Source organism: Paroedura picta, chromosome 3, assembly GCF_049243985.1.
Source record: "Paroedura picta isolate Pp20150507F chromosome 3, Ppicta_v3.0, whole genome shotgun sequence".
NCBI lineage: Eukaryota > Metazoa > Chordata > Lepidosauria > Squamata > Gekkonidae > Paroedura > Paroedura picta.
The window spans coordinates 29,662,596-29,688,682 of record NC_135371.1 but is presented as its reverse complement, the minus strand read 5'-3'; the positions used below and the strand labels follow the sequence as shown (position 1 = coordinate 29,688,682).

The following is a 26,087-nucleotide window of genomic DNA, read 5'->3' as shown; positions in this document are numbered from 1 at the left end:
TTTATTATAAAAAACTCAATTTCAGGAGGAATATTTTGAAAGGCAAAAGAGTTGTCAGCCCCTACTTCTTTAAGCTGGTTGGTAGGAAACTGTGTTACCTATAACACCAGTCCTTCCAACTGGGTGTCAATGTGAGAGGGTGATTAGAAAGGGATGAGCCAGTGATTGAGGTCTGGTGAGCCTCAGGACAAAATGCCATAGTACAGGAGAGTCAAACAAAATCACATAATCTTTTTCTTGAATTAATTAAGGTTGCCCAGTAGTGGAAGGGGGACACAGCATCATGGGAGATTTTTTTTAATGGACTTATTGGCAGTTCTTACCACAAGTGACAGAAGTGTAATTCTGTATATGAGGCTGCATTTCAATTTCTCTCTCTCCTTCTGCTGATCTGGGTAGCTTTCCCTTCCTCTCCCCACAACAGACACCCTGTGAGGCAGGTGGAGCTGAGAGGGCTCTGACCGAACTGCTCTGTAACAGCAGCTCTAACAGGACTAAGCTCAGGGTCACCCAGCTGGCTGCAGGTGGAGGAGGGGGGAACCAAACACAGCTCGCCAGATTAAAAACCACTGTTCTTAACCACTACATCAAGCTGGCTTCCTAAACCTTCCTGCTATCGTATGATTTTTATCCCCAGAACTGTAACTGTGAAATGTGAAAAGCCATTTGGTAACCTACTTGTCATTGTAATCTCAATTACCTGCTGATAAGATATACCAAATTGTTCACTTCAAGGACTTTGAGGTGTCTCATCCTAAATCGCTACAGTGGGGCTTCCTCTTTACTTCGTTCTAATCCTTCAATCCATATAAACTGCTTAAAAAAATCCTGCTAGAGAAAGAATTGGCTTCCAAGTGTTGCAGCAGGTGATTTATAATCTCTCCCCCTCTCTCCATTTTCTAAACAAGATATGAAGCAGGAAGCTAAAACTGCTTTGTAACAATAACTTTCCAGAAGAATACAGTTGTCCAATTTTCTCAACAGAGATGCAGATGCCTTTTGTACTTTCATATTTTATACAGGAAACAATTGCTTTACATTATGACTGCTCAGTGCAGTAGTTTTATTATAGCTATTACTTCCTGTGTGCTTATATTAAAATCCAAGCCAAAGAAGAAAAAAAAAGAATCCACGGGATGAATAATAAATGTTTTTCAAAAGTCCAACACTGTCTCTATGCTTATTATGGAATCTGCAGAAATAAACAAAAATAGAGAAGTTACCAAAAATGAGTTTCCAGGTAACAATACCCATTTTCCAAAGGAAGCCTTGACACAGTGATTACTTCCTCAAAGTATCACATAAGCTTACAGCTCTCAGGTCCTGGGGTTAATTCACATAGAAAGCCCAGAATTAGGACCAGTATCTGAGAGCTATAAGCCTATGTGATACTTTGAGGAAGTATTCACTGAAAACAGGTATCATACCAGGGAACTCGTTTTTGGTTTCTTCTCTACACTTTGTTACTTTTGGAGATTCCATTATAAACATGGAAACACTTTTGTTTTTGGAAAACCTGTGGATTCTTTTTTTCTTTGGCTTAGTCTTCAGAGGAATTGATGGTTCTACGCAGTATGTTAAAATCCAGCCTTTTTGTTCATGAAAGGAGGTTCATGAAAGGAGTGGGCAGGAAGGAAGAATTATAGGGAACTGAAATGAGGGCATAGCATTGGCTGGAGAAGGAACTTGATCCTGAGTACTAAACATGCAGTTCCTCACTCCTCTGGTGTAGTGCTTTGCTCATAACAGACTGAGGAAAGAAGATGGGTTTTTGATGGTCTCATAAAGCTCAGAAGTTCTGGGGCAGGGGGATATCATGAAAGAGAATTCAGTGCAAGCTCTGGGTTGAGAAATACCTGGAATTTTGGGGAGTGGAGCCTTAGGAGGCAGGGTTTGGGGAGAGGAGGAGCTTCACTGGGATATGGCCACAGAGCCCACATTTCAAAGCAGTCATTTTCTCCAGGTGCACTCATCAACTGTAATCCCAGGAGATCCCCAGCTACACTGGAGGTTGGCAATCCTGTAGTTAGGATATGCTTTTACGATAGTTATGGATAAAAGGAATGTATTTGTACCATTCTCCTACAGTTCCAGCATTTTTGCGACTATAACCAAATGAAGGAATGCACTAAAGAAAATTAATGGGATTATAACCCAGAAAAGCCAGTGCATAGTAACTTTCCCTTATCTCTTGCAGAACAAACTGGCAGGGGTTTATTTGGGGGTGGGGGTGTTACAATGCTTTTGTTCCATCACATATTCCAGCACAGTGGCATTTTAATGAATGTCTTCATCAGCTTGACCTCCATTTCGTCATTCAGCTTGAAAGTCACCCACCGAACAGTTTGTGTAATAGTTGCTGCTGTTACTCACTGTCTTCGCTTGAATAGCCAGTTATTACAATGGGTTCAGGGCCAGACCCAAGACTGTTCACCGCCTGGACTTTGATATCGTATGGAATAAAGGTGGGGATGTTGTTCAGTATCAAGGAATGCTTTTTCACTGTTTCGTCATTCCATTCGGTCTCGATGCCCTGCCGTCGCCAACTTACTCTGTACTCCAACCCTGGTCCATTTTGCTCCATGGGCTTCAGTGGCTACAGATTGAAGTCACAATGAGATGACATTGCTGTGTTAACAACAAAGCTGTAGCTTAACATGTAAAATAATTTTGCACTGCAGTAGGCTATAATCCTGAAAGAGGAAAAGAACAGTTTGCCTGTTTTCCAAGGACAATTTTAAGGTAACCGAGAGGAAGAATATTATGGATTCTTTTTAAAAGGTCATTAAATGGATGAACTGAAAGCACAGAGGCTATTGAATCATATCATTTAATGTATTTGCAGCAAACGTGTTGTTTGTTTTACCGAGAAAATTAACTCAGGTGAAAAATATGTGATCTTCATTGTGGTTATGTTATGCTGGTTTTTGTTTTAATGTTCCATAGCAGGTTTGGCCATTAAAACTTTGCTTTAAAAACCCTTTCGGGTATTAAAACGTTCAACAAAAACAGCCTAATTTATGTCTGGATTAACTTAATGGATAATACTAATACCATTTTTATGACTCATCTGAGACATTTACGTAGCTGATTCATTTACACCTCAGCCATATCCAGCATCAGTGGCTGGCACATGCTTGTCTAACAGCTTTGTTTAATACAGCTATTGTAATTGGTCATATGTTATCCCCGCTGAAAAAGGGTGATAACAACATGGATTCATATTTCAAGCTTCGGAGCAGATGTAAAAGTTACGTGCTGCTTGTCAGTTGCACCTGACATGCTTCTTAAGAACAACTGTAAAGCCGGGCAGAAAATAGGAGGCCTTCACAGGTTATCCTCACAAAAATTCTGTGAAGCTTGTTTGGCTCAGAGGCAGTGAATAGAGCCAAGCTCACCCCCTGAATTTCCTGTCAGAGATCGTCAGGCATAAAACAATGAACGTTGCCCTGCTGCGGCTGCTGTTTCAGAGAAAGAGGCAAAGCAGTAAACACATAATAAACTCCATTTGTGGACCAATGAGATCCATATTTACTAACCAGTATGCCCTATGAGGCTTCCTCTCAACTGCAACAGCTGGTTCACTTCAAACACAATACGAAACCATGGCGTATAATAATGGATATTTTACAAAATCAGAATTTGGTGCTCAGACAATCATTCAGATCCTGGTTGTTTCAACAAGTGTAGGTTTCTTTTCTCTCACACTCACACTCACACACACACACACTTGCTTTGCAGAGACCTGGTTGGACTCCTGGCCTGCTTTGCCAAGGAGACAATGAAGCCAGGATTAAGTCAGGGTGTCCATACCTCAAACAAAAACATAGTTGATGGCAAATATTATGGTTAATAAGTCAGATCTTGTTTTGATGCACCCTCACAAACCATGGTTTTAAATCTTCTTCCAGCCTAAGCAACTTTTCCCCAATATATGCAACTCTTCTTCCAGAGAAAAAAGGCTCCTTGGTTGGAAGAAGGTTGAGTGAGTTGTAACCAACAGGCCACTGTGTTTCCAAGTACTTAAAAAGGAATTACCTCCCATTTCATGACCATCTCGTGGGGCTCAGAAGCTTCAACTCGGATGTTTTCTGGGTTCTTGTCTGGAGCTGTGGATAAGAAATAAAATTAAAAGTACAATGAGGCATTCTATCACTGTTCTCCCTTACAGAATAGGTAGCAAAATGTGATAAATCCCATATTAATATTCTCCCAAATGATTTGGATTGCCTTGAAATGATAACCAGACAGGAGAGGGGTGGGGGGAACAGGCAACAGTAGGAATTTGTGCAATGCATAACGTTTCCACTCTGATAACATTATCACCCAGTACATTGCATCTTTTTAAGGTGCTTCACAGCCTGTTATAAGAACCTGAAACCACATCTTGTGAGGTGAATTTGTGACACAAATAAAAAAGTTGCAACAACAAAGTAACGTACAAGGTGTATATGGTTTCAGTCATTGCAGTTTAAATGATCAGATAAAAATTAAGTGGTTGTTTAAAAGCACCAGATGTTAATAGGAAGGTTCTAAGGAGAGAGCCTTATGGGACTAGCAAAACAGAAGGTGTATCATTAGTATGAGGCACAGAACTGGAAGGCTGGAAATGGCATGAGGTTTGAAACAGGAGAATATAAATGAATAAGTGTCGTGGAACAGCTGTTCTATAAGAGTATTTTCAGGATCTAGTTATTTCATGTTATATGAAGAGAAATTGGTTCTGAATAGAAATTTGCCCAACATCCTGTGCTACTGTGAGACTCACAATAAATCTTACTAAATACCCTAGCCAGAAATGGCTTCTACATAAAAAAGGACTAGACTGAGTCTTAAAAACACAGAATTGTCTCTCGTAGCAGTTGTAGGCCATTTTGGAATGCCCTGGGGCATAGTAACCTGTTCTGAAGGAACATTTGTTTGTGGGGACATCGATTACCCAGTAAGGTAAGTTTCTTCAAAATGATGGCGGGAGCAGAACCTGCCCTTTCTCCTTTGTCCTGTCAGCCCCCCCTCCCCCCATGACACAAGGCAGCAGAAAGGGTTGAACTAGTTTTATTTGTTGAAGGGTTATTTAAATTAATTACATGGCTATTTATTCAAACAAGCTGATTATTTTGATGGATGGGTTGCACCCTACATCAACCTGGTCTTCCTTTTGGGCAAGTGCGTCCTGGCTCCAAATTTGGCCTGTCTTTTCACCTGTCTTGCTTATCACCACCTGCACTGCTATATTTGCAGAGGGATGCCAAACTTCATCCCTCTCTCCTTGAAAGGCTCCTATCAGTTTCAAAAGATGCTGCTCACCACCAAGGACACCCTTTCACAAAGCAGCCAGTTGTAAAGCATGTGATGGCCTGATCCAACCTATAAATCCTGATGCTTCAGGGTGTTTGCTGATTAACTCTACTTATCCTGAACAACCCTCCCTATTCCTGCTAACTACTTATGGATAAATTGTTTTATATTTAGGTCTATTTAGTGAGGAACACCCTACCCACAGAGACAGCCTGGAGCAGGTGAAACAAGGGCTTTGGACTTGGTCACTGTGGTGAAAATGCCCACACTTCCTACTTGGCCCTTTTAATAGTGAATAGATAATCTTGTGCTGTGCTAATCTTGTGTTGTGATGGGTGCGCCACAACAAAATGTTGTAGATAAAAGGGTGAGGAAAATAAAACCATCCTGTAGCACTCTTATGATTGGCCAACTGAGTTCCCAGTGACCCAGTTGTATCCTGTGCCATTTTCAAAGTTAATGGAGTGTAGAAAGTTGATACAGAGCTCTATCTGCTGTAAATGTCTCTTCGTTTCTTATATCCTTCCATTCTGCTCAAAGTCTGAAGCCCTCCTCCAGTCTAAGGAATCTTCCTCAGCCTAAGGAGCCTACTTTACTCCTGTCAGAGGTAGTCCTTCACACTGACAGAAAGTGTCAACATTCTGCAGCCTGGAGGTTGAGCTCCGTAGATGGGAAATGGCAGGATATTTCCCAGGTTTGATTTGGGTTGTTGAAGACCATGACCAGCTTAGCTTCCAGATAAGACCCCCCCCCTTTATCCTGGATAAGGGAGGGAAGCAAAAAAAGGATTCACCTGTGAATCCATCTTCCCTCATGTCTTTTCTTCAGCAATAGTTCTTCTAGTTATCCATTTTTATTTGTACGGATCAGGAATATTGCCATGAACATTGCCATGTCCCTTGTGGGTTATTTTATGAAATGCATTTTAACAACAAGGAAGGCACTCACATAAAACCGTATTGCAAAAGAATTTACAAGGGCACTTCCAGATAAGTCATAATAAAAGCAGACACTGGGCCTCAAGCTATCGACCCTCTCTAACTTGTAATAGTTTTTAAAAGAGCACATCAAAAAACAACAATAATAAAGGAAACAAGCACTCTGTCTATTTTATTGCACAGTTTTGTGTACTGTTCACTATTGTGAATTGTGTATTAAAATACTCCATTAATTATCCACAGTAGATATACAAGAGAAAGCTAACAATGCATACCAGCTGGTGGCGTTTCGTATCGCTCAGATGGTTCACTAGGCCGGCTTCTCCCAACTCCATTAACAGAGATGACTCGGAATTGGTAATTTACATAAGGGGCAAGTGGCACAACAGCTGTCGTCACATTCCCAGGAATCCTGATTAGTTCCTGCCACTTTCTGGGCTCCCATCGGTTCTCTTCGAATTCCACAATAGTTTCTATTAAAGACAAGGAAGGGGAAGACATGGCAGTGAATGGGAATTAAGGGCCATAAAAACAGTGAATAGGAATTAAGGGCCATAAAAACAGATGGACAAGAGAAGAAGAAGACGAAGAAGGAGGAGGAGGAGGAGGAGGAGGAGGAGGGGGAAGGAGGGGGAGGGGAAGGAGTTGGTTCTTATATGTTGCTTTTCTATACCCAAAGGAGGCTCAAAGCAGCTTACAGTTGCCTTCCCTTTCCTCTCCCCACAACAGACACCCTGTGAGGGAGGTGAGGCTGAGAGAGTCCTGATATCACTGCCCGGTCAGAACAGCTTTATCAGTGCTGTGGCGAGCCCAAGGTCACCCAGCTGGCTGCATGTGGGGGAATGCAGAATTAAACCCGGCATGCCAGATTAGAGGTCCGCACTCCTAACCACTACACTAAACTGGCTCTAGGAACAAGAACCTTCCAACAATAAGACCAGTTAAGCACAGTGCTGTTTCGTCACCGGCTTAAACTGAGGCTATGATACAAGAATCCATCATACCATTAATTGGACTGTTGTTGCTGTTTCCAGCAGTCCATGACAACTGAACACTTCTGTTCTGCTTCTCTGAGAGGTAGAGGTCTTCTGGTGGGTCAGGGATATCTGAACAACGGCAAAGAAATACAAGAAAGACAGTTTGTGATGTTTTGCTCTCATCAACGGAGAAGACAACGTTTCATCAATGGCACCATACATTCAAAAAGGGGTGATCAGAATGACACAACCTGAAAGCCGATAGTCCATAACATATGCGCCTTCTTCCAGTGAACTGCATTCGATATTTTAGAATAAAATTTGAGGAAAACCTTTGGATGGTTTGTAACCCTCTCCTTCATCCAATAAGTATATATACTGGCCAATTGGCCATGACTGCAGCCTGAGCTAGGAGGGAAGGAAGGAAGCCATTGCTGCTTCTGGCTACATGGCCAAGTGATTCAGAGGCCCATTATCTACGGCCGCCAAAACAGTGATTTCGGATCACACGGAAAACGCGGAGGGGGAAGAAGCGAAGCAAACTGCTTATGCACGGGACGGGACGCGATGGCGGCAAAACCCAGAGTAACCAATTATGCACGCAGCGACCCCGGCACCGCTTCTGGTTGCGCCCCGGTCACCCGGAAGCTGCACTTGCTTTCGCATTTCACTAACACGGCTTTTTTGGCGGCATGCACCGAATCTGCGGCCGATTGCAGCCAGCACCATGCATTATCGGTGATTTTAGTCGCTGCCATTCCTCCCCGAATGTGCGCTATCCCCCTCGTGCATAATGGGCCTGAGGCAGGCACAGGCAGTGATCTCAGGGACAGGCCAATCATGCTGAAGGGGGCTGGCTTTTTAGGTGAGGGAAAATGTTGTGTTCTCTAACTTCAGGACTATGCCAGAGCCTAGAAAATGGATTGAAACAGTGCTGCTGGGAGCCTTCCTCAGTTCAGTTCCATTTTGGTTCTTGTCCCATCAGCTCTCTTCTGCTTCTGTTGTCTTCACCTACCACTGGCTTTGTTTCCCCTTGGCTCAACCTTACATATTCTTTCAAGATCACCATCAGTACTTCAAGGACTAGGCAGGAACAGACCTTTGGGCTTTTCTGCTTTGCTGGAATGGTGATCTTCAGCCATTTCAGATGGCTTCTTTCAGCCCTGCAGCTGAACTTTGGAAGATCCCCATCAGTGTTTGAGTGGTTATTTTTTAAAGGATATGTTATTTCAGCCTGCCAGTGGGGTGAGTACATGCCTTTAGTGGGCAAAGGGCTTGGAGAGTTTGTAGTGTTCTCTGATCTAAATTTTATTTTGTTAATATTACGCCATTTGTATTAAAGTGCCTGTGCTGAATTACATAGCCCCCCCACACACACACACAGCAATATATTCTATATAACCCTGGGGGGCTAGAGTTACACAAGAGGCACACCTTATACAGTGCTTGTTTTATTTCATTATACTATGCTAGTAGATTACATACACACACACACACACACACACACACACACTAGCAATAAAGCTCATTTTGGGGAAAACAGGCTCCAGGCAGCTTGGGCTCCCTTTCATTATCCCCCAACCTGGAAAGTTAGAGGGAGAGTACTGAAAGGGAGTGAGAGCTGTGTGGGGTCCCTTTAAACACTCCCTCCCAGCCTGGCAAGGCAGGGAGGGACTGTTTGAACAGATTGGGGCCCTGTGCACTGTTCCAGCTGATCCTGAGAATCAACTGTAATGCATAGGTCCCTCCCAACCTGGCAAAGCAGTGAGGGTTTGAATCGAGGGGGGGGGGTCACCCACCTTAAGGTGACAGCCCAGCTGGGATGTCATGGTCAGCTGTAAGGCAGGTGGCCCATCCCTTTAAAGTCTCTGCCCCTTGCCAGCCAAGGCAGGGCAGGGAAGGAAGCTTTATAAGGCAGTGGGACAACTGACTTAGAACTAAGGTGGCAGTGCCACCAGGGTGTCCTTGGTCAGTGGTCCCTTACCTTATCCCTTCCTCTCTCCTGCTGGGAGCCCTGAACATTCTAAAGTCTCCTGGCCGGAGGGACTCATTCTTGGAGGGCTTTGAACATTCAGCAAGTCATTTGAGTGTACAGTCATGATTAGATAGAGATATGAAGTCAGAAATCAGGTACCATGTGCAGTCCAACCCATAGTGCCTCTATTTTTTTTAACTAGCACAGTTGCAATTTAATGTTATATTTGTCATCGGATCTGTAACCATACCTGCTATTATAGATACATAGAAGCAAAAAACATGCCTCCTAAATGTACTACCAGGCCCAGTGGTGGCAAAGCAAACTCTCATGAGGTGCCCCTGCAAAGAGCACTAAAAAAAAAAAGCAAATACATTGGGGTTACTTCCTCTAAATAACCTTCTAAAGCATCTCCTTGGGATGCACCCCCTGAAAAAGCATCATCATCTATTGCAATGGGGCAATGTGCTAAGGCATCTCAGGCCACTAGCAGGCCAAGCCATGACAATCTTCTTCCCAAGAATTTCTGCCCCCTATAGCAACCCCCCCCCTTCAAGGATCGCTGCCTTGTTGTGGCAAGGGGGCTTGCGTAGTTCAGTGAAGCTATGAGCTATGCCGTGCAGGGCCACCCAAGACGGACAGGTCATAGCTGAGAGCTCTGACAAAAGGTGATCCACTGGAGAAGGAAATGGCAAACCACTCCAGTATCTTTGCCATGAAAACTCTATGGACAGTTCCAAAAGGCATAACGATATGACGCTGGAAGATGAGCCCCTCAGGTCGGAAGGTGTCCAATATGCTACTGGGGATGAGCAGACGGCTAGTACGAGTAGCGCCAGAATGAATGAAGCGGCTGGGCCAAAGCCGAAAGGACGCTCAGTTGTGGAAGTAACTGGTGGCGAAAAGACAGTCCGATGCTGTAAAGATTTTTATTCCATAGGAACCTGGAACGTCAGATCCATGAATCAAGGCAAGCTGGACGTGATTAAACAAGAAATGAGAAGACTGAACATCGACATTTTAGGAATCAGTGAACTAAAATGGACAGGAATGGGTGAATTTAATTCAGATGACCATCAGGTATACTACTGTGGACAAGAATCTCGCAGAAGAAATGGAGTAGCCTTCATAATCAATAAGAGAGTAGGAAAAGCAGTCTTGGGATACAATCCCCAAAATGACAGAATGATCTCAGTTCGAATCCAAGGTAAACCATTCAACATCACAGTGATCCAGGTCTACGCCCCAACCACTGCTGCTGAAGAGGATGAAGTTGATCAGTTATATGAAGCCCTACAACACCTTCTAGAAGCAATGCCCAAAAATGATGTGCTTATCATCATGGGGGATTGGAATGCTAAAGTAGGAAGCCAAAAGATAACCGGGATAACAGGCAAGTTTGGCCTTGGAGTACAAAATGAAGCAGGCTGGTAGAATTTTGTCAAGAGAATACAATGGTCATAGCAAACACTCTTTTCCAGCAACCCAAGAGACGACTCTACACATGGACATCACCAGACGGTCAACACAGAAATCAGATTGACTATGTGCTCTGCAGCCAAAGATGGAAAAGTTCTATCCAGTCAATAAAAACAAGACCAGGAGCTGATTGTGGTTCAGATCATGAGCTTCTTGTTGCAAAATTTAGGCTTAAATTGAAGAAAGTAGGGAAAAGCACTAGGCCACTCAGGTATGAACTAAATCATATCCCCGACGAATACACAGTGGAGGTGACAAATAGATTTAAGGAATTAGATCTGATAGACAGAGTGCCTGAAGAACTATGGACGGAGGTTCGCAACATTGTACAAGAGGTAGCAACTAAAACCATCCCAAAGAAAAAGAAATGCAAGAAATCAAAATGGCTGTCTGAGGAAGCTTTACAAATAGCTAAGGAGAGAAGGGAAGTGAAAGGCAAGGGAGAAAGAGAAAGATACACCCAATTGAATGCAGAATTCCAGAGAAAAGCTAGAAGAGATAAGAATGCCTTCTTAAATGAACAGTGCAAACAAATAGAAGAAAACAATAGAATGGGGAGGACCAGAGATCTTTTCAAGAAAATTGGAGATATGAAGAGAACGTTTCATGCAAAGATGGGTATGATAAGGGACCAAAATGGTAGGGACCTCACAGAAGCAGAAGAGATCAAACAAAGGTGGCAAAATTATACAGAAGAACTATACAAGAGCGAGCTTAACATCCCTGATGACCACAATGGGGTAGTTACTGACCTGGAGCCAGACATCCTGGAATGTGAAGTCAAATGGGCCTTAGTAAGTCTGAGCAACAATAAAGCTAGTGGTAGTGACAGCATTCCAGTTGAACTATTCAAAATCTTAAAGGACGATGCAGTAAAAGTGCTACACTCAATATGCCAGCAAATTTGGAAAACTCAACAATGGCCACAGGATTGGAAAAGGTCAGTTTACATTCCAATCCCAAAGAAGGGCAATGCCAAAGAATGTTCAAACTACCGCACCATTGCACTAATTTCTCATGCTAGCAAAGTTATGCTCAAAATCCTACAAGCTAGGCTCCAGCAATATGTGGACCGAGAACTTCCAGAAGTACAGGCAGGATTTCGAAGAGGCAGAGGAACTAGAGATCAAATTGCCAACATACGCTGGATCATGGAGAAAGCTAGGGAGTACCAGAAGAACGTCTACTTCTGCTTCATTGACTATGCTAAAGCCTTTGATTGTGTGGAGCACAACAAATTGTGGCAAGTTCTTAAAGAGATGGGAATACCAGAGCATCTTATTTGTCTCTTGAGAAATTTATATGCAGGTCAAGAAGCAACAGTGAGAACTGAACATGGAATCACTGACTGGTTCAAAATTGAGAAAGGAGTTCGGCAAGGCTGTATACTGTCGCCTTGCCTATTTAACTTATATGCAGAGCACATCATGAGAAATGCGGGATTAGAGGAGTCACAAATTGGGATCAAGATTGCAGGGAGAAATATCAACAACCTCAGATATGCAGATGATACCACTCTAATGGCAGAAAGTGAAGAGGAACTAAAGAGCCTGTTGATGCGGGTGAAGGAGGAGAGTGCAAAAGTTGGCTTGAAACTCAACATCAAGAAAACAAAGATCATGGCATCCGGCCCTCTCAATTCCTGGAAGGGGAAGAAATGGAGATAGTTACAGATTTTATTTTCCTGGGCTCCAAGATCACTGCAGATGGGGACTGCAGCAAAGAAATTAAAAGACGCTTGCTCCTGGGGAGGAAAGCTATGGCAAATCTAGACAGCATCCTAAAAAGCAGAGACATCACCCTGCCAACAAAAGTGCGTTTAGTCAAGGCTATGGTCTTCCCAGTTGCAATGTATGGCTGCGAAAGTTGGACCATAAGGAAGGCCGAGCGTCAAAGAATTGAGGCTTTTGAACTCTGGTGCTGGAGAAGACTCTTGCGAGTCCCTTGGACTGCAAGGCGAACAAACCGGTCAGTCCTCGAGGAGATCAGCCCTGACTGCTCTTTAGAAGGCCAGATCCTGAAGATGAAACTCAAATATTTTGGCCACCTCATGAGAAGGAAGGACTCCCTGGAGAAGAGCCTAATGCTGGGAGAGATCGAGGGCAAAAGAAGAAGGGGACGACAGAGAATGAGGTGGATGGATGGAGTCACTGAAGCAGTCGGTGCAGACTTAAATGGACTCCGGGGAATGGTAGAGGACAGGAAGGCCTGGAGGATCGTTGTCCATGGGGTCGCGATGGGTCGGACACGACTTCGCACATAACAACAACAACAATAGCAACCCCAGTTCTAGACCATGTGGCTGTTCCCCTGGCAAGCACATAAATATTGGAGAACCTTTCTGAGAGCTTTGACCACATGAGAGCTCAGCCTTCACTGGCAGCATGCACATCAGGATCTGCAACCTGGTGCAAGGTCAGGAGTCCTCAATCCCCAGCAGACCCCAGATCATCTAGTGATTCCAGGGAGGAGGTATCACACAGTTAGCCACCGCACAAAAGGAGGTGTGCCAGGAGGCATAGTTCTTGAGTTGCAGCCAGTAGTGAGTCGTTCTATGATGGGGATTCCATGCATGTGGCAGGGAACTATTGGATTAAGGAAACACATAACCCCAGTTTACCAGTTTGGTTTAGTGGGTGCAACAGCATGTAGCCCTTTGGAGCATCACAATCCTCTTTCAATGCCTGCAGGCAAAAGGAAGGAGGGCTGAGCGATTCCAATTCTTCCAGCTCCTCCAAATAGTGCAGTTGGCTCAAATAACCTGTGTCTGAGCTTGGCCCATACTCCAATATGCTTTGAAGCCACAGAGCTTTTGCTAGAATGATATCCTAACAAGGACATTATACGTTTTGAAAGAGGGGATTTCACCGTCAATTTAAATAACTCCTTTCATGGCTCCTACTTACTGAATGTGGGGACCTTAAATGTGCTAGCAACCATGCCAACATTGTTAAAAAATAAGGACTGTGCTGAAGGACTATATAGGCTCTTTCTCCCCCTTACCCCTACCTAATCTCAGGGTGTCTCCCTTGGGAGTGGTTCCCCAGGTGAATTGCACTATTTGTCATTAGCTGTCATTAGGTTTTATAGCAAAGCATTGAGTTTCAATGATCCATGTAATTACTTTACTGCTCATAAGGCCATCAAAGGATGGAAATGGGCATTGTCTTCTGACCTGGATCCTCACAGATGGGTCACCATTGTATTGCTCCATGGTATCATTCAGCAGCTTTCACAAATGTGCTGGTCTTCTATTGAAGTTACCTTGTTTAATGCAGCCTTTACTTGGGGCTTCTTTGAGTCTTTTCACTGTGATGACATCTTGAAACCCTCCCACCATGGCAATTAAGGATATAAAATTAATCCCTGGTGTGTTTTACATAATACTGTGACAATCCAAAACCAACCAGCTGGGCAAGGACTGCAAAACTGCCTTATGCGCTGCCCCCTCTGGTGTTCCCTGCCCTGTTCACTGAATGGCGATTAGGCCTCCTGCATCTGACACATTCTCATTCATTCCAGTTGCTCCTGCATGTCCAGATTCCAGTTTGCCAGTGTACTGAGGAAGTGCATTTCAGCCTTGGGCCTCTCTCCTACCAAATCCACTCTTTCCAAACATCAGATTGTCACCTGGTAGGTTTCTAAGTGGCATCTTCGTAGCAACCATGGGGATGTCATCACATCTCTTTTGGCCCTTGGTTTGCACATGCAGCAGAATGAACTGTTTGAATTACGCTTGTGCACCAGGGGCCCTGATCCGGATCAATTCAGCTTTGGCACCCATTAAAGTCGATGGCACAATTGACTTTAATGGGAATTCCAGCATTCCTGCCTTTCCTGGGAGCTGGGCGGGTGGGGGTTTCAGTTACAGCCTCCAAACCTTCAGGTTAGCTCTGGGAGGCACTTCCCTGACACCCCTCTGAATTTCACAATGATTGGACCATGAGGTCTATGTCTAGAGGGGTTCCAAAAGAGGGTGCCCCCATCTGCTCCATTCCATCCAAAGGAACAGACTCTCCATCAAATGTCAAAATTGTTTGAATGTCAAGATGGTAAAGTGGACTGCAAAGATGTATGTGGGGATCACATTTTTAATAGTTCCTTGTATGACTATTGTGTAACCCAGTGTATTCTGGAAAAGGGATCTAGGACAGCTTTTTCCATGCTGTGTTAGGTTTCTCCTAGCAGACTTTTCTTCCTGTGTAGATGAGCATTCAGATCCTGTGAAGTGGCATAGTGTATTTGTCAGGGCTTCAGAGATCTTGGCTATCTCCCTCTTTGTTCTAATTATATATTGTTTTATCGGGGTTAGTACTGTTGTAACCCGCCACGAGCCTTTATAGGGAGTGGTGGGCTAAAAGTCTAAATAATAATAACAATAATAATAACAACAACAACAACAATAATAATGACAACAATAATAACAACAACAACAACAACAATACCACAGAATACTTCCACCACCTCAGCAAATGTAAGGAAGACAGGTAAACTTTATGCTAACCCACATCTTGAGGGATAGACCCCTCTATGAATGTCTGCCAAGTCCATTCTCTCCAGTATTGGATACCCAGGGCCAAACGAAAGGAACATGTGCTCCTTTCCTTCCCTCAAAGGAAGAGGATATGAATTAGTGACAGGTGGCACTGGACTGCAGAGGGAAGAGTGGGAAATGAGCCATGGAGAGCTCTTCTACAGACCCAACATTTTTCCCCTTCACAAATGTTGGTGAGGTAAGCAGAAATCTTGTGTGTTTTCCTCCCTGTGGATGACACACGGCATTTCTTTCTCACTGAAGGAAGGAAAAGAAGAAATGTTCGCAACGTTCCTCAACAAAGGTCAAATTCTGTTCCTCGTGCCTGCCACAGCAGGATTCTTATTAAGCAACTGTCCAGGTAGCAGGAAAGCAATGAGGCAGAGCTAGAGGAGGAGGATTCCATATAAATATATGAATTTAATAGATGGCTAAAAATAGAAGTGCCGGATCTTTAAAAGGCAGTGAGATGTGGTTGTCTGGTAATGTGAAGTGAAATGGCATCTATATGGAACTAAAAGAAGCACAGCTGGGGGTAGCATTTCCAGCAACCTTCCGGCTGGCAGCCAAGGGTGAAATTAAATGTGTGTCGGGAAAGGGAAAAGTTGATCATAACCGGTTTCAAAATGAATTGAAATTAGATAATGTTCCTTCCCTAATACTTCTGTGAAGTGTGCTCAGAAACAATGGGAACTATAGTTTCATGTATTTACTTAGAACACCTAACCTGCCCTTGAACCCTAGGGGACTCAAGGTGATTATAAGTGAAAGGTTACATGTGGTATTGTCATTCGTAACTTTTTACTTTTAGTCAGTGTTTAGACACCTTGAAAACTTTAAGACCAAATATATTTAGCTAAAAGCATATATAGGAAACCAGCAGTGAAAACCAATAGGCTAAAATAGCTGAAACATAATTTATTAGGGTTTATTTATAAACCTATTAGCAGGAGCTCTGCTTCGGATGGCACAGTGTATGTGGTTAAAGGTATGGTTATACAGGGCCAGGTTTAAGCTTGTTAATATAGGCTTAAATAACTTCAATATATAACTGGATAAAGTAACTGTATTATCACCACCAGAAACAAAGCTCTTCCTTGGTAACCATCTACCCGGCAACTGAAGGCAGGAGACTAGTTGAAATGTTACTGAGAAAGACCTTAACTGGTGGACAGACCTATCTGAGAACCTTAAGACATTATATTCCCAAACCATAGTACCAAAACAAACCAAACTAATGAAGATCTTTTGTATGTGATAATCAAGAACTTTTGTCAGACTACAGAATCATAGAGTTGGAAGGGGGCATACAGGCCATCTAGTCCAACTCCCTGCTCAATGCAGGATCAGTCTAAAGCATCCAGGATAAGATCTGTCCAGCCGCTGCTTGAAGATTGCCAGTGAGGGGGAGCTCACCGCCTTTTGAGGTAGTTGATTCTACTGCAGAACTAGTCTGTGAAATTTCCTCCCTCCTGATATCTAGCCTATATCATTGTACATGTAGTTTAAACCCATTACCGCAAGTTCTGTCCTCTTCTGCCAACAGGAACCACTCCCTGTCCTCTTCTGACAACCTTTTAAAATATTTAGAAAAGCAATCATGTCCCCTCTCAACCTCCTCTTCTCCAGGCTGAACATTCCCAAGACCCTCAGCCTTTCCTCATAGAGCTTGGTCCCCAGGCCTCGGGATCATTCTCGTCGCTCTCCTCTGAAACCTCTCAATTTTGTCTACATCCTTTTTTGAAGTAAGGCATCCAAATCTGCAAACAGTATTCCAGGTGGGGTCTGACCAATGCGGTATACAGTGGGACTATGACATCTTGTGATTTTGATGTGATGCCTCTGCATTTGCCTTCTTGCGCATGTTCTACAAGATTTCTGCACTTCCACACAACAATCATGACTATCATGCAGTCTTATGACATCTGCCATTCAATTTGTCTCTACCCTAGGAAAAGTCACAGAACCAAACTCCTTTCCTCTCCCATGCCCTTGACTTTTTCCCAACTGGCCTACTTTTATTGATTATTCTTCTCTTCTTGGCCACACTGTTTGGAAATGTCTCCTCCCAGTGAAATCTATTTTCCAAGTAAACATGTAGATGTTGGGGGTCATGACCCTTTCCAGATCCCGAATGCTGATTCCTTTGACCAACATAATAATGAATGTGTGAAGGGACCCACATTTCAGGAGGAAATCCATATCTTGTCTGCAGATGGCACCCGACTAAGGAAAGCATTTCCCAGAGGGAATTAAGCTACTACTAAGATGCCTGAACTGAGCAAATGTATGCATGTAAATGAACTTACGGAGGACGGTTAAGCGGGAATCATCTACGGCACTGTCAAGTGATGTACTGCCTATACAGGTATATACTCCGTTATCTTCTAATTCCACACTTGGTATTAATAACGTGTCCCTCTCAACAATTATCCTGTAAATGAAAAATCATAAATAACTGTGAAAATACTTGTACAATAGATATATTAGGATCATTACATGCTGTTGGCCATTTATGTGCCCCACCTGACAACATGCACACACATACATTAGAATAATGTTGTTAATGTTGCAATGTAAAATGTAAAATGATCACAACAGAGCAGTTCATTTACAGCAGCTTTATATTACATAATAATCTGCTTTATAAAAAATGGATCTTAACTGTTTAATCAATAGTACTGTAAGATTAAATGAGTTATTCAAAGCATGAAATCAAGCAAATGGCTAAAGTGGATTTGAACCCAAATTCTTGATCTCTGTCTGAAGAACTCCTTATGACTTCCAGGGCATAAACAGAGGTTTTGGGTGCCCTGCTGTGTGAGATGCTACATTGATCAAAGGGAAGGAGAAATTTCTTTATGACAAATCAATGCACCCTCTAAGTTCCACACCGATAGGGACCAGTGGAATGAACTGGTCCAACAAGCAAAGGATTCCCCCCCCCCCATTTTACTATAATGTTTTTAAACCAAATGTAGACTCAGAGGCCCACTCTCATATAGGTAGACAGCTGACATCATTCAGGAATAAGGGCTTCAGGAAGAACATGGCTTGGACATAGAAATCCATATTCATATGTATTTCTGAAGAGACACAAAATTAATAAGTGGAAGTTTGGTTTCTTACAGCTTTAAAGAGGAAGATGGGGTTATAGTGGTCAGGATCACTATCCCCTTCAGCCCCCAACGGATCATCTCCAGTACATTTAAAGGCTGGGTTTTATCTTTACTCCCTATAGCTAGAGGCCCTCCCCACAAAAACAAATTACCACTACACTGCATGTTCTAACCACATGCTAACCAATAACAATCACACTTGGTAGATTTATGTAGCTAGTTTGACAAAGCAATTGCTGATAGTGTTAATTTTCAGGCTGCTACATACAAAATATAATGTGAGTTTAGAACTGTTTGTTCACCACTAGAGGTCCTTCCAGGACAACTATGAAGCTCATGAATAGAATCTGCAGAAACGTAAGCTACTTTCTGTTTAATTGAGAAATCATTCTAACACTGTGCCTTTAATACTGCCAATACCATAGCTTCCATAGCTTATTTCAGAACAAAATCTGAGTCTAGTGGTACCTTTAAGACTGAAGAATATCTGAAGAACGGTGCATGCACACGAAAGCTTGAATAAAACTTGGTTGGTCTTAAAGAGGCCACTGGATTCAAATTTTGTCCTGCTACTTTAGACCAACGTGGATACCCACCGGAACATAGCTTATTTCAGATATGGAGGAGACAGTGAGGAAGAGTGGCAGGTGTCCTGTGCAACATCATGATTCTGTCCCTAGTTTACGTCCACTGGTGGGACACCATCATTCCTAACATTTAATTAGCCAGCAGCACATGTAATATCAGCTAGCATGTTAATCCTCTTGCACCACTGAAGCTCTGGCAGGCATGAAATTTAGATAGAATCTTATGTTTGTCCACTGATCAAATTTGGGACAGCCACAAAGAGCATACCCATGGAAATCACCAGAAGCCACGGGATGACTGATTTCAACTTCTTTCTCTCAGAGCCCCTGTTTCTCTGGGGTACCTAACTATGCAGTTGCATTATCCCATGAAGGAAGTGGCAGAAGGAAGATACCACAGGCTAGGTCCATGAAACACTCGGAAGTGGACATCACTGACTTTTCTGTTCCCTGCCTCCATGGAATAATCTGAAACTAGGGTCCCAGGTTCAATCCCAGGCTCCTCCAGTTAAAGGATTTGGAAGTAGGTGATGTGTAAGACCTCTGCCTGAAACCCTGTAGAGTCCCTGACAGACCGAGCAGACAGTAACGACTGTGATGAAATGTTAGGCTGATTCAGTATAAGGTATCTTCATTTATGTGTGTTCTTGTCATATGTTTCCAAATTCATCCAGACGCACAGGACAATGGAGATCGTGCTCAAATCTTCCGGAATCTGCACTACTGTTTCCTATTGAGCCTATTGAAATCTCTACGGTTGATCTCGAAAACACTGCCCATGTGATCTCTTTCTCTCTCCCTCACCAAATGCCTGTTCCCCTCACACACACACACTAATCCTTTGCCATGTAGGAGGAATCGATGCTTCTCCTGAAGAGCCTGTGGTCTCTGCAAAGAGATTTCTTCCTACACATTTCGGCTATAGAATCAGCTGTGTTTCCAGAATAGGGTTGCCTGGTTTCCAGTTTTGTCAGAGGATGTCTTGCTGGCAACTCCTGCTGCCAACCACCACTCTTGCAGAGAAAGAACAAGCTAGACAATCACTGTTGGTTGAATGGCATCACATTACTTCTCCAGGAATCTCTGGGGACTCTAGGCTTTAATCGCAGAGTTTCTGGTGATTCCTAGAGATGTGTGACATCACATCTGGGCTTTCCTCAGAAGTGACATACTGAAGATGTCCCTGCCCCCTCTCAGACTCTAACCAAATTTTGACACTGGGTGGGAACCCTAGGTTGGAATTATATATTGACTGTTCCTGGATACTTCCCTGACAAATGAGAGGGGGCTAACCCTCAGAAGAGTGCTGGAGCTTGTAGCTACCAGGACTCATTGCTGGTATCCTAAGTGCAGGAGCATCTGAAGCCTTTTCACAGATAAGTAGACAAAGACTGTTTCTGGCTGATTGTGGATCAAGGACAGTGATGACATTCTGGAGTTACTGCCACACAAACATGTTGATTGCCATCTTTAGTGCACAGATCTTAGGGGCACCATGGAAGCAGATGCTGCCATCATGATGTTAGCTTTTGCTTTAGCTAAAGTCCTTGTTATACAGTGTGAGCATACAGGATCATGGCTAAAATAGGTTGGTGATAACATTGGTGCGGGGGGCTGTCTGGTATGTTACGTCCTAGAGCAGGGGTAGTCAAACTGCGGCCCTCCAGATGTCCATGAACTACAATTCCCAGGAGCCCCCTGCCAGCATTCGCTGGCAGGGGGCTCCTGGGAATTGTAGTCCATGGACATCTGGAGGGCCGCAGTTTGACTACCCCTGTCCTAGAGAGTAACTCGTAGTTAAGACTTCTAGGGAGCTTCTTGGAGAAAAGATGGGATAAAACTGTCACTCTAAGTAGAGTTATACTCTTCTAAGTCTGTTGAAATCAATGTAATTCAGCTTAGGCTTTAGACCAGGGGTAGTCAAACTGCGGCCCTCCAGATGTCCATGGACTACAATTCCCAGGAGCCCCTGCCAGCGTTTGCTGGCAGGGGCTCCTGGGAATTGTAGTCCATGGACATCTGGAGGGCCGCAGTTTGACTACCCCTGCTTTAGGCATTCTAAATATACTACATAATAAATAGGCACAGGATCTATTCATGTCATATTAATCAAATTATACAAGTGGGTTAGGTAGACAGATGTGAACTTGCATTTCAGGTTATTTAAAAGTAATCCTATGATACTCTCCTGAAAACAATTTTGTGCCACACAAAAACTGAAGGCAGAACTTACCGGCCCTCTTCTGTTCTGTTCACGTCAAGTTCCTCTCCGTCCTTCCGCCAAGATATCTTAAAATGGTGTCTCAAATGGGAGTCATATTCAGCATGGCATTTAAATGCAACTGAATGGGATTTCAAAACTTGTGGATTCTTTGGTATAATAGAAACTTCAGTAGCATCTAATAAAAGGGAAAATAGTATATGACTTTGTCATTTTTTTTAAAAAAAACCCTTATTTAGGTAATAATACAGTCATGTCACGCATTAACCATGTATCTAGACCAACTCCCCCTCGATAGAGTCAAACCACACATAAAAAGGGATCAATGATGCTAGTAAGGTTCACAAATATCTAAGAATAGCCTCAGTGTGTGTGTGTGTGTTTGGTCTGAATCAGCAAGATGCTTGGAACTAATTTTTAATGTTCTGCAAATTAAACGGCTGACTCGATTGGTACAACATTGTATCCTCATTGGTCAGTTGTGTACCAGTAATCTAAATCGCAATCAAGTCATCACTTTTGAATGGGGAATGATGTTCAATAATGCCTGTGTATGCTACGGAAGAGAGAACAATGCACAATTAGACCAATCTTTTAAGGCAGTGGTAGTCAACCTGTGGCCCTCCAGATGTCCATGGACTACAATTCCCATGAGCCCCTGCCAGTGTTTGCTGGCAGGGGCTCATGGGAATTGTAGTCCTTGGACATCTGGAGGACCACAGGTTGAGTACCCCTGTTTTAAGGTACTGACAATATGGGCTTGGGTCTGCATTTCCGTACATTGTGATTTTCAGTGGGGAACAATGTACAGTCAGTGACTGAATTATTAAACAGACACACACAACTGTCTAGCTACTTTCAGTGGCTTGTGCTGAACCTTCAATATAAGATTTGTGGATTGAAATATCTGAAATGGACCAGTCGTTCACAGCCATAATAAAAACCATGAGACGGCATTAGGTGCAGTAAATACCATCAGAGCTTTTCACAGTAATGTCTGTCTGTATTAAGTTTTACCTCTGACAGTAAGAGTAGCAATAACAGCACTTTTTCCAACAGAATTTGACACCCAGCAAGTATAAGAACCAGAATCTGTCTTCCTTGTTTCTCTGATCTCGAGGGTTCCATTTGGATACTGATAGTAAGATGGCATGTCAAGACGTGATAAGCTGTCTTCTTTTGTCCTAGCAAGAGCAACAAAGATCACAGGTTATTTCCAACCCTGTTTGTGTTTTGAGATGGGAAGTGGGAATGTCAGGAAACCCATGATTAGACATTACTGTCAGTCAGCAGACAGTCACAGCACCCTACAGAAGCCCTCTATTTTTTAATGTACTCAAGGCCATTTCATAAGTTATTGATTCAAGAGAAGAATTCTGAACTATATCCACACAAGGGAGCCTCAGGGTGCTTAGCCTCATGTTCATGGTGTCTTCTCACCTTAAGCATTTAGGGCATTCTAAACTTTTTTTTTTACCATAATGGTATTTTTCTTCCCTAGGCTGGGTATTCTGAGATGGAAAGGAAACAAAAACCAAGTTCAAAAAGTCATTGTGGCAGTATGTGAAACCAGGACTTGGGAGACCCAGACTCCAATCCCCACTCATTCATAGAACTGATCACGTGACTCTCGGCCAGCCATCCTGTCTCTTAGTAAATCTAACTCACAAGATGATTAGGAGGAGAAGGGAGAACCCAGAACTCCTTAGGATAGAAATGTGATAAAGTTCAAGTTAAGAACATTTTCTTTGCTTAGTAAAACCTTCAGTTGTAAGCAGACAAACATTGTTCAGAGCTGCCCCTGAAAAAAAGACATTTTAAAATTACAACACAAAATGTGTTTCTTGTATTTTTAAAACCTTTATTGATTTTAGCTATTTTGAACAAGATACCTGGATGTGCACGAAGTGACAACCCAAATAACTAAACATTGTTGATGAAGCAATGGAAAGCAAAGGTGGAACAAAGGGGAAGGAGTTGAATAAATAGGGTAGTGTGATGGGGGTCTTGGGTGGCAGCACTTGAAGACCTGAATGCTCACAATAACCTGATTGTGGGTCATGAGTGTATTCCTAATGATAAGACTCACAAAAAGCAGTCCAAATTCCATGTTTTATTCCCAGTCAGCCGCAATACAAGCCTTGGTGAGGTCACATGGACCATTTCTGCATTAGCCTTGCTTTGGATTTTGTTTGAGCTGTTGAGCCTCATTCCCCAGGCTGAAATTTGCCATTTGCCTTCTGCATCTGAGTGGGACAGAGGCAGCCTCCCATGATGCTTTGCTCCCTTCCCCTTCCTCTTCTCCCCCCACCTTTTTTTTTTTTGCAAAATAGTGCTTGCCTGGACCTTTTATTTCATTGTGCCCCTTAATTCCACCATTCTGCACCCTCGATCACCTCTCCCCTTTCCCCGAGGAATAATGTGTCATCACATCACAATGCTGCAGCAGTGCAACATGGAAAACTGCCACTGCTATTTTATTGCTAGAAACAGTGTTGTAACACGATAAACCACTTTTTTTGTTAAAGGCTGGTGTTTTGGGATGGAGGGAGGGAGGGAGGGCGAGGAAGTGGGGAGGATGTTGATGAGGAAAGAGGCATACACAAATGACTCAAAATGCTAGTGTGGAAACAGTCCCAGAGTTCCTGCCACTCTGACCAAAGGGTAGTTACCACTATTTCCTACAGCCTCTGTTTGCTCTCACCTTCTGTCTCTCTTGGTCTAGGACCAACCAGCTATGTAGGACTGCTTCCTTTCGATCCCACACCAATGACTCGGAACTCCCAAATGGTTCATTGTCCGATCCCTGAGTCTGTAGCCCAAGTCCTACCTAAGCCCTAAGGGTGTGTCCTGTGTGTATACCACCACTGCATGTGCAAGCCACCTTCACTCAGCCACACAATGTAATGGTCATTCCAATATCCTTCCTCTTTGTTTCTCCAACTCCTTCATCTGCTGGTTTGCCCTTGGCCCCTGTAAAGGTCTTGTGCCACTCTAGTACCCCCAGGTAACCTGCTAGTTTATTTAATTAATATCTAATATTTAATGACATTTTAACATATTTATTTTGTCTACATATAAGATTTCAATAAGTACTTTTTCAAAGGAATTTTCAATAAGTACTTTTTAAAAGAAAATGGTACTCCATTCCATTCTATAATATGGTATGTTATCTAAAAGAATATTGATGCAAGGATAACTCATCATACATCAACTAGTAACTTCTAAATTACAGTGTTGGATGAGATCCGACAACCTAAACCTCTTCTGTCTCTAAATATCTCAAGTAACATCACCTTGATTAAGGTCTTTCAAAGAGAAAGAAGATTAACCTTAAATGTATCCAATTTTTTTTTATAATCACAGATATATAAAATGGATATTTACTAAAGCAGTTTGGATTTATGGAGACGTTATATGTTTAAAAACATACAACTGTTATACAGAGGCAGAACTACTATTGTTTCATGTTCCCTTCCAGTGAAATTTCCTTTTCTCATCCTGCTATTGTTAGGAGTACAAAAGGAAAAGAATAATTAGTAGTATTCATCAGCTTTATACTTTCAACGAGTCCTTGAGTTATACAGCCTGCACTCATGCTTGGCATATTATCACATCATGCATCATTAGGTAATGTTATGATCCTATAACTACATTGGCTGTGCAAACCCACACAATTTTATTTATGTAAGTTTAATTATAAAATTACATTACAATGTCATGTGATACTCCCTTTCCTCACTGTAATTCTATCTGAACTGTTATTAGTTGAAGCTGATTGTAGAGCGGAAGGGAAAGGGGGCAGATGTTTCAGATTGTAAAATAATGTTATCACAATACACATCAAAAGAATACAATAATTCCATGAAAATCTTTTACATCTGTATGTTCTTGTCAGCTCATCGGATGCCATGTGATATTGGTGGGCAAGTGCTGAAAAAAGAGCATTTGGGGGCTCTCATTCTCTACTGTGGGGGGTCTCAGCATCCCTCTCCAGTAGCTCCTATCATCTCTAGGTTTTCAGTAGTATTCCAAAGACATTCCATGGCGTCAGTTGGGCTTGACAGGATATGAGAGTACATGGATGTACCGGGAAATCAGAGACGGACATGAAATAAAAACAAAAAAACAAGAATCAGATTGTTGCAGATTATGTGTTTCCACATAATCTGCAACAAACTGATTCTGGAAGGTCTTGGTATGGATACAGAACATTTCCCTGTGGAGCAAGTGAGTTACGTTCTACCTCAAAACCCCTTATGAATATGAAGAAACTGAACTTGTGACCTGGCCTCATGACAGAGAGTGTTGGCCATGCCCTGTGATCATCTTGATGCAGATGAGACAACTCTGGATGGGAGCCCACGACATGGCAGCTCTGGATGGGAGCCCATGAACATCCTGAGTGGCAGAAATGGAATGGGAGGGAGGCATTTCTTTAGCTATTAATTATAACAATAACAAAAATAGATGTTTTGTAATTGTCATAATTAATGTGAAAATGAAACAAATTTCCCATCTAAAAAACCCATGATTTTCTTTTGTTTATTCTGGTTTCTTTTGTTATTGTAGTCTCTGCCTCTATTAGTTTCACTTTGGCCTATTATGCACGGCCGCTGAAATGGTGGCATGGAGAACGAGGAGGAGGAAGAAGCGAAGCAAACCGATTATGCACGGGACGGAACACAATGGCGGCAAAACCCAGAGTATCCGATTATGCACGCAGATACTCCGGAGTCGCTTCTGGTTTCGCCCTGGTCCCAGGAAGCTCCACTGTGGCTTTTTCTGCGGCATACATTGACTCTGCACCCGGTTGCCGCCTGCAGCATGCATAATTGGTGATTTTAGCCGCCGCCATTCCACCCCGAATGCAGACTTTCCACTCCGTGCATAATGGGCCTTTGACAAGACAACCAGCATTTTCCTAATAAAAGGCATAGAGCATCCCATAAGGGGAGT

The 26,087-nt window shown here is 42.9% G+C and overlaps 1 protein-coding gene across 10 annotated transcripts in view; it reads right to left on the bottom strand.

Moving 5' to 3' along the window:
- The window catches only part of CHL1 (cell adhesion molecule L1 like), a 305,295-nt gene that overhangs the window by 32,483 nt on the left and 246,725 nt on the right, over nt 1-26,087 (bottom strand). For all 10 annotated transcript variants that reach the window (XM_077325211.1, XM_077325215.1, XM_077325209.1 and 7 more), the window contains 7 exons: nt 22,146-22,312; nt 21,141-21,306; nt 17,511-17,635; nt 7,241-7,342; nt 6,512-6,709; nt 4,039-4,109; nt 2,374-2,596 (listed from right to left, as the gene is read on the bottom strand). In XM_077325211.1, the coding sequence (XP_077181326.1) occupies nt 2,374-2,596; nt 4,039-4,109; nt 6,512-6,709; nt 7,241-7,342; nt 17,511-17,635; nt 21,141-21,306; nt 22,146-22,312 (1,052 nt within the window). The remainder of the gene's footprint in view (nt 1-2,373; nt 2,597-4,038; nt 4,110-6,511; nt 6,710-7,240; nt 7,343-17,510; nt 17,636-21,140; nt 21,307-22,145; nt 22,313-26,087) is intronic.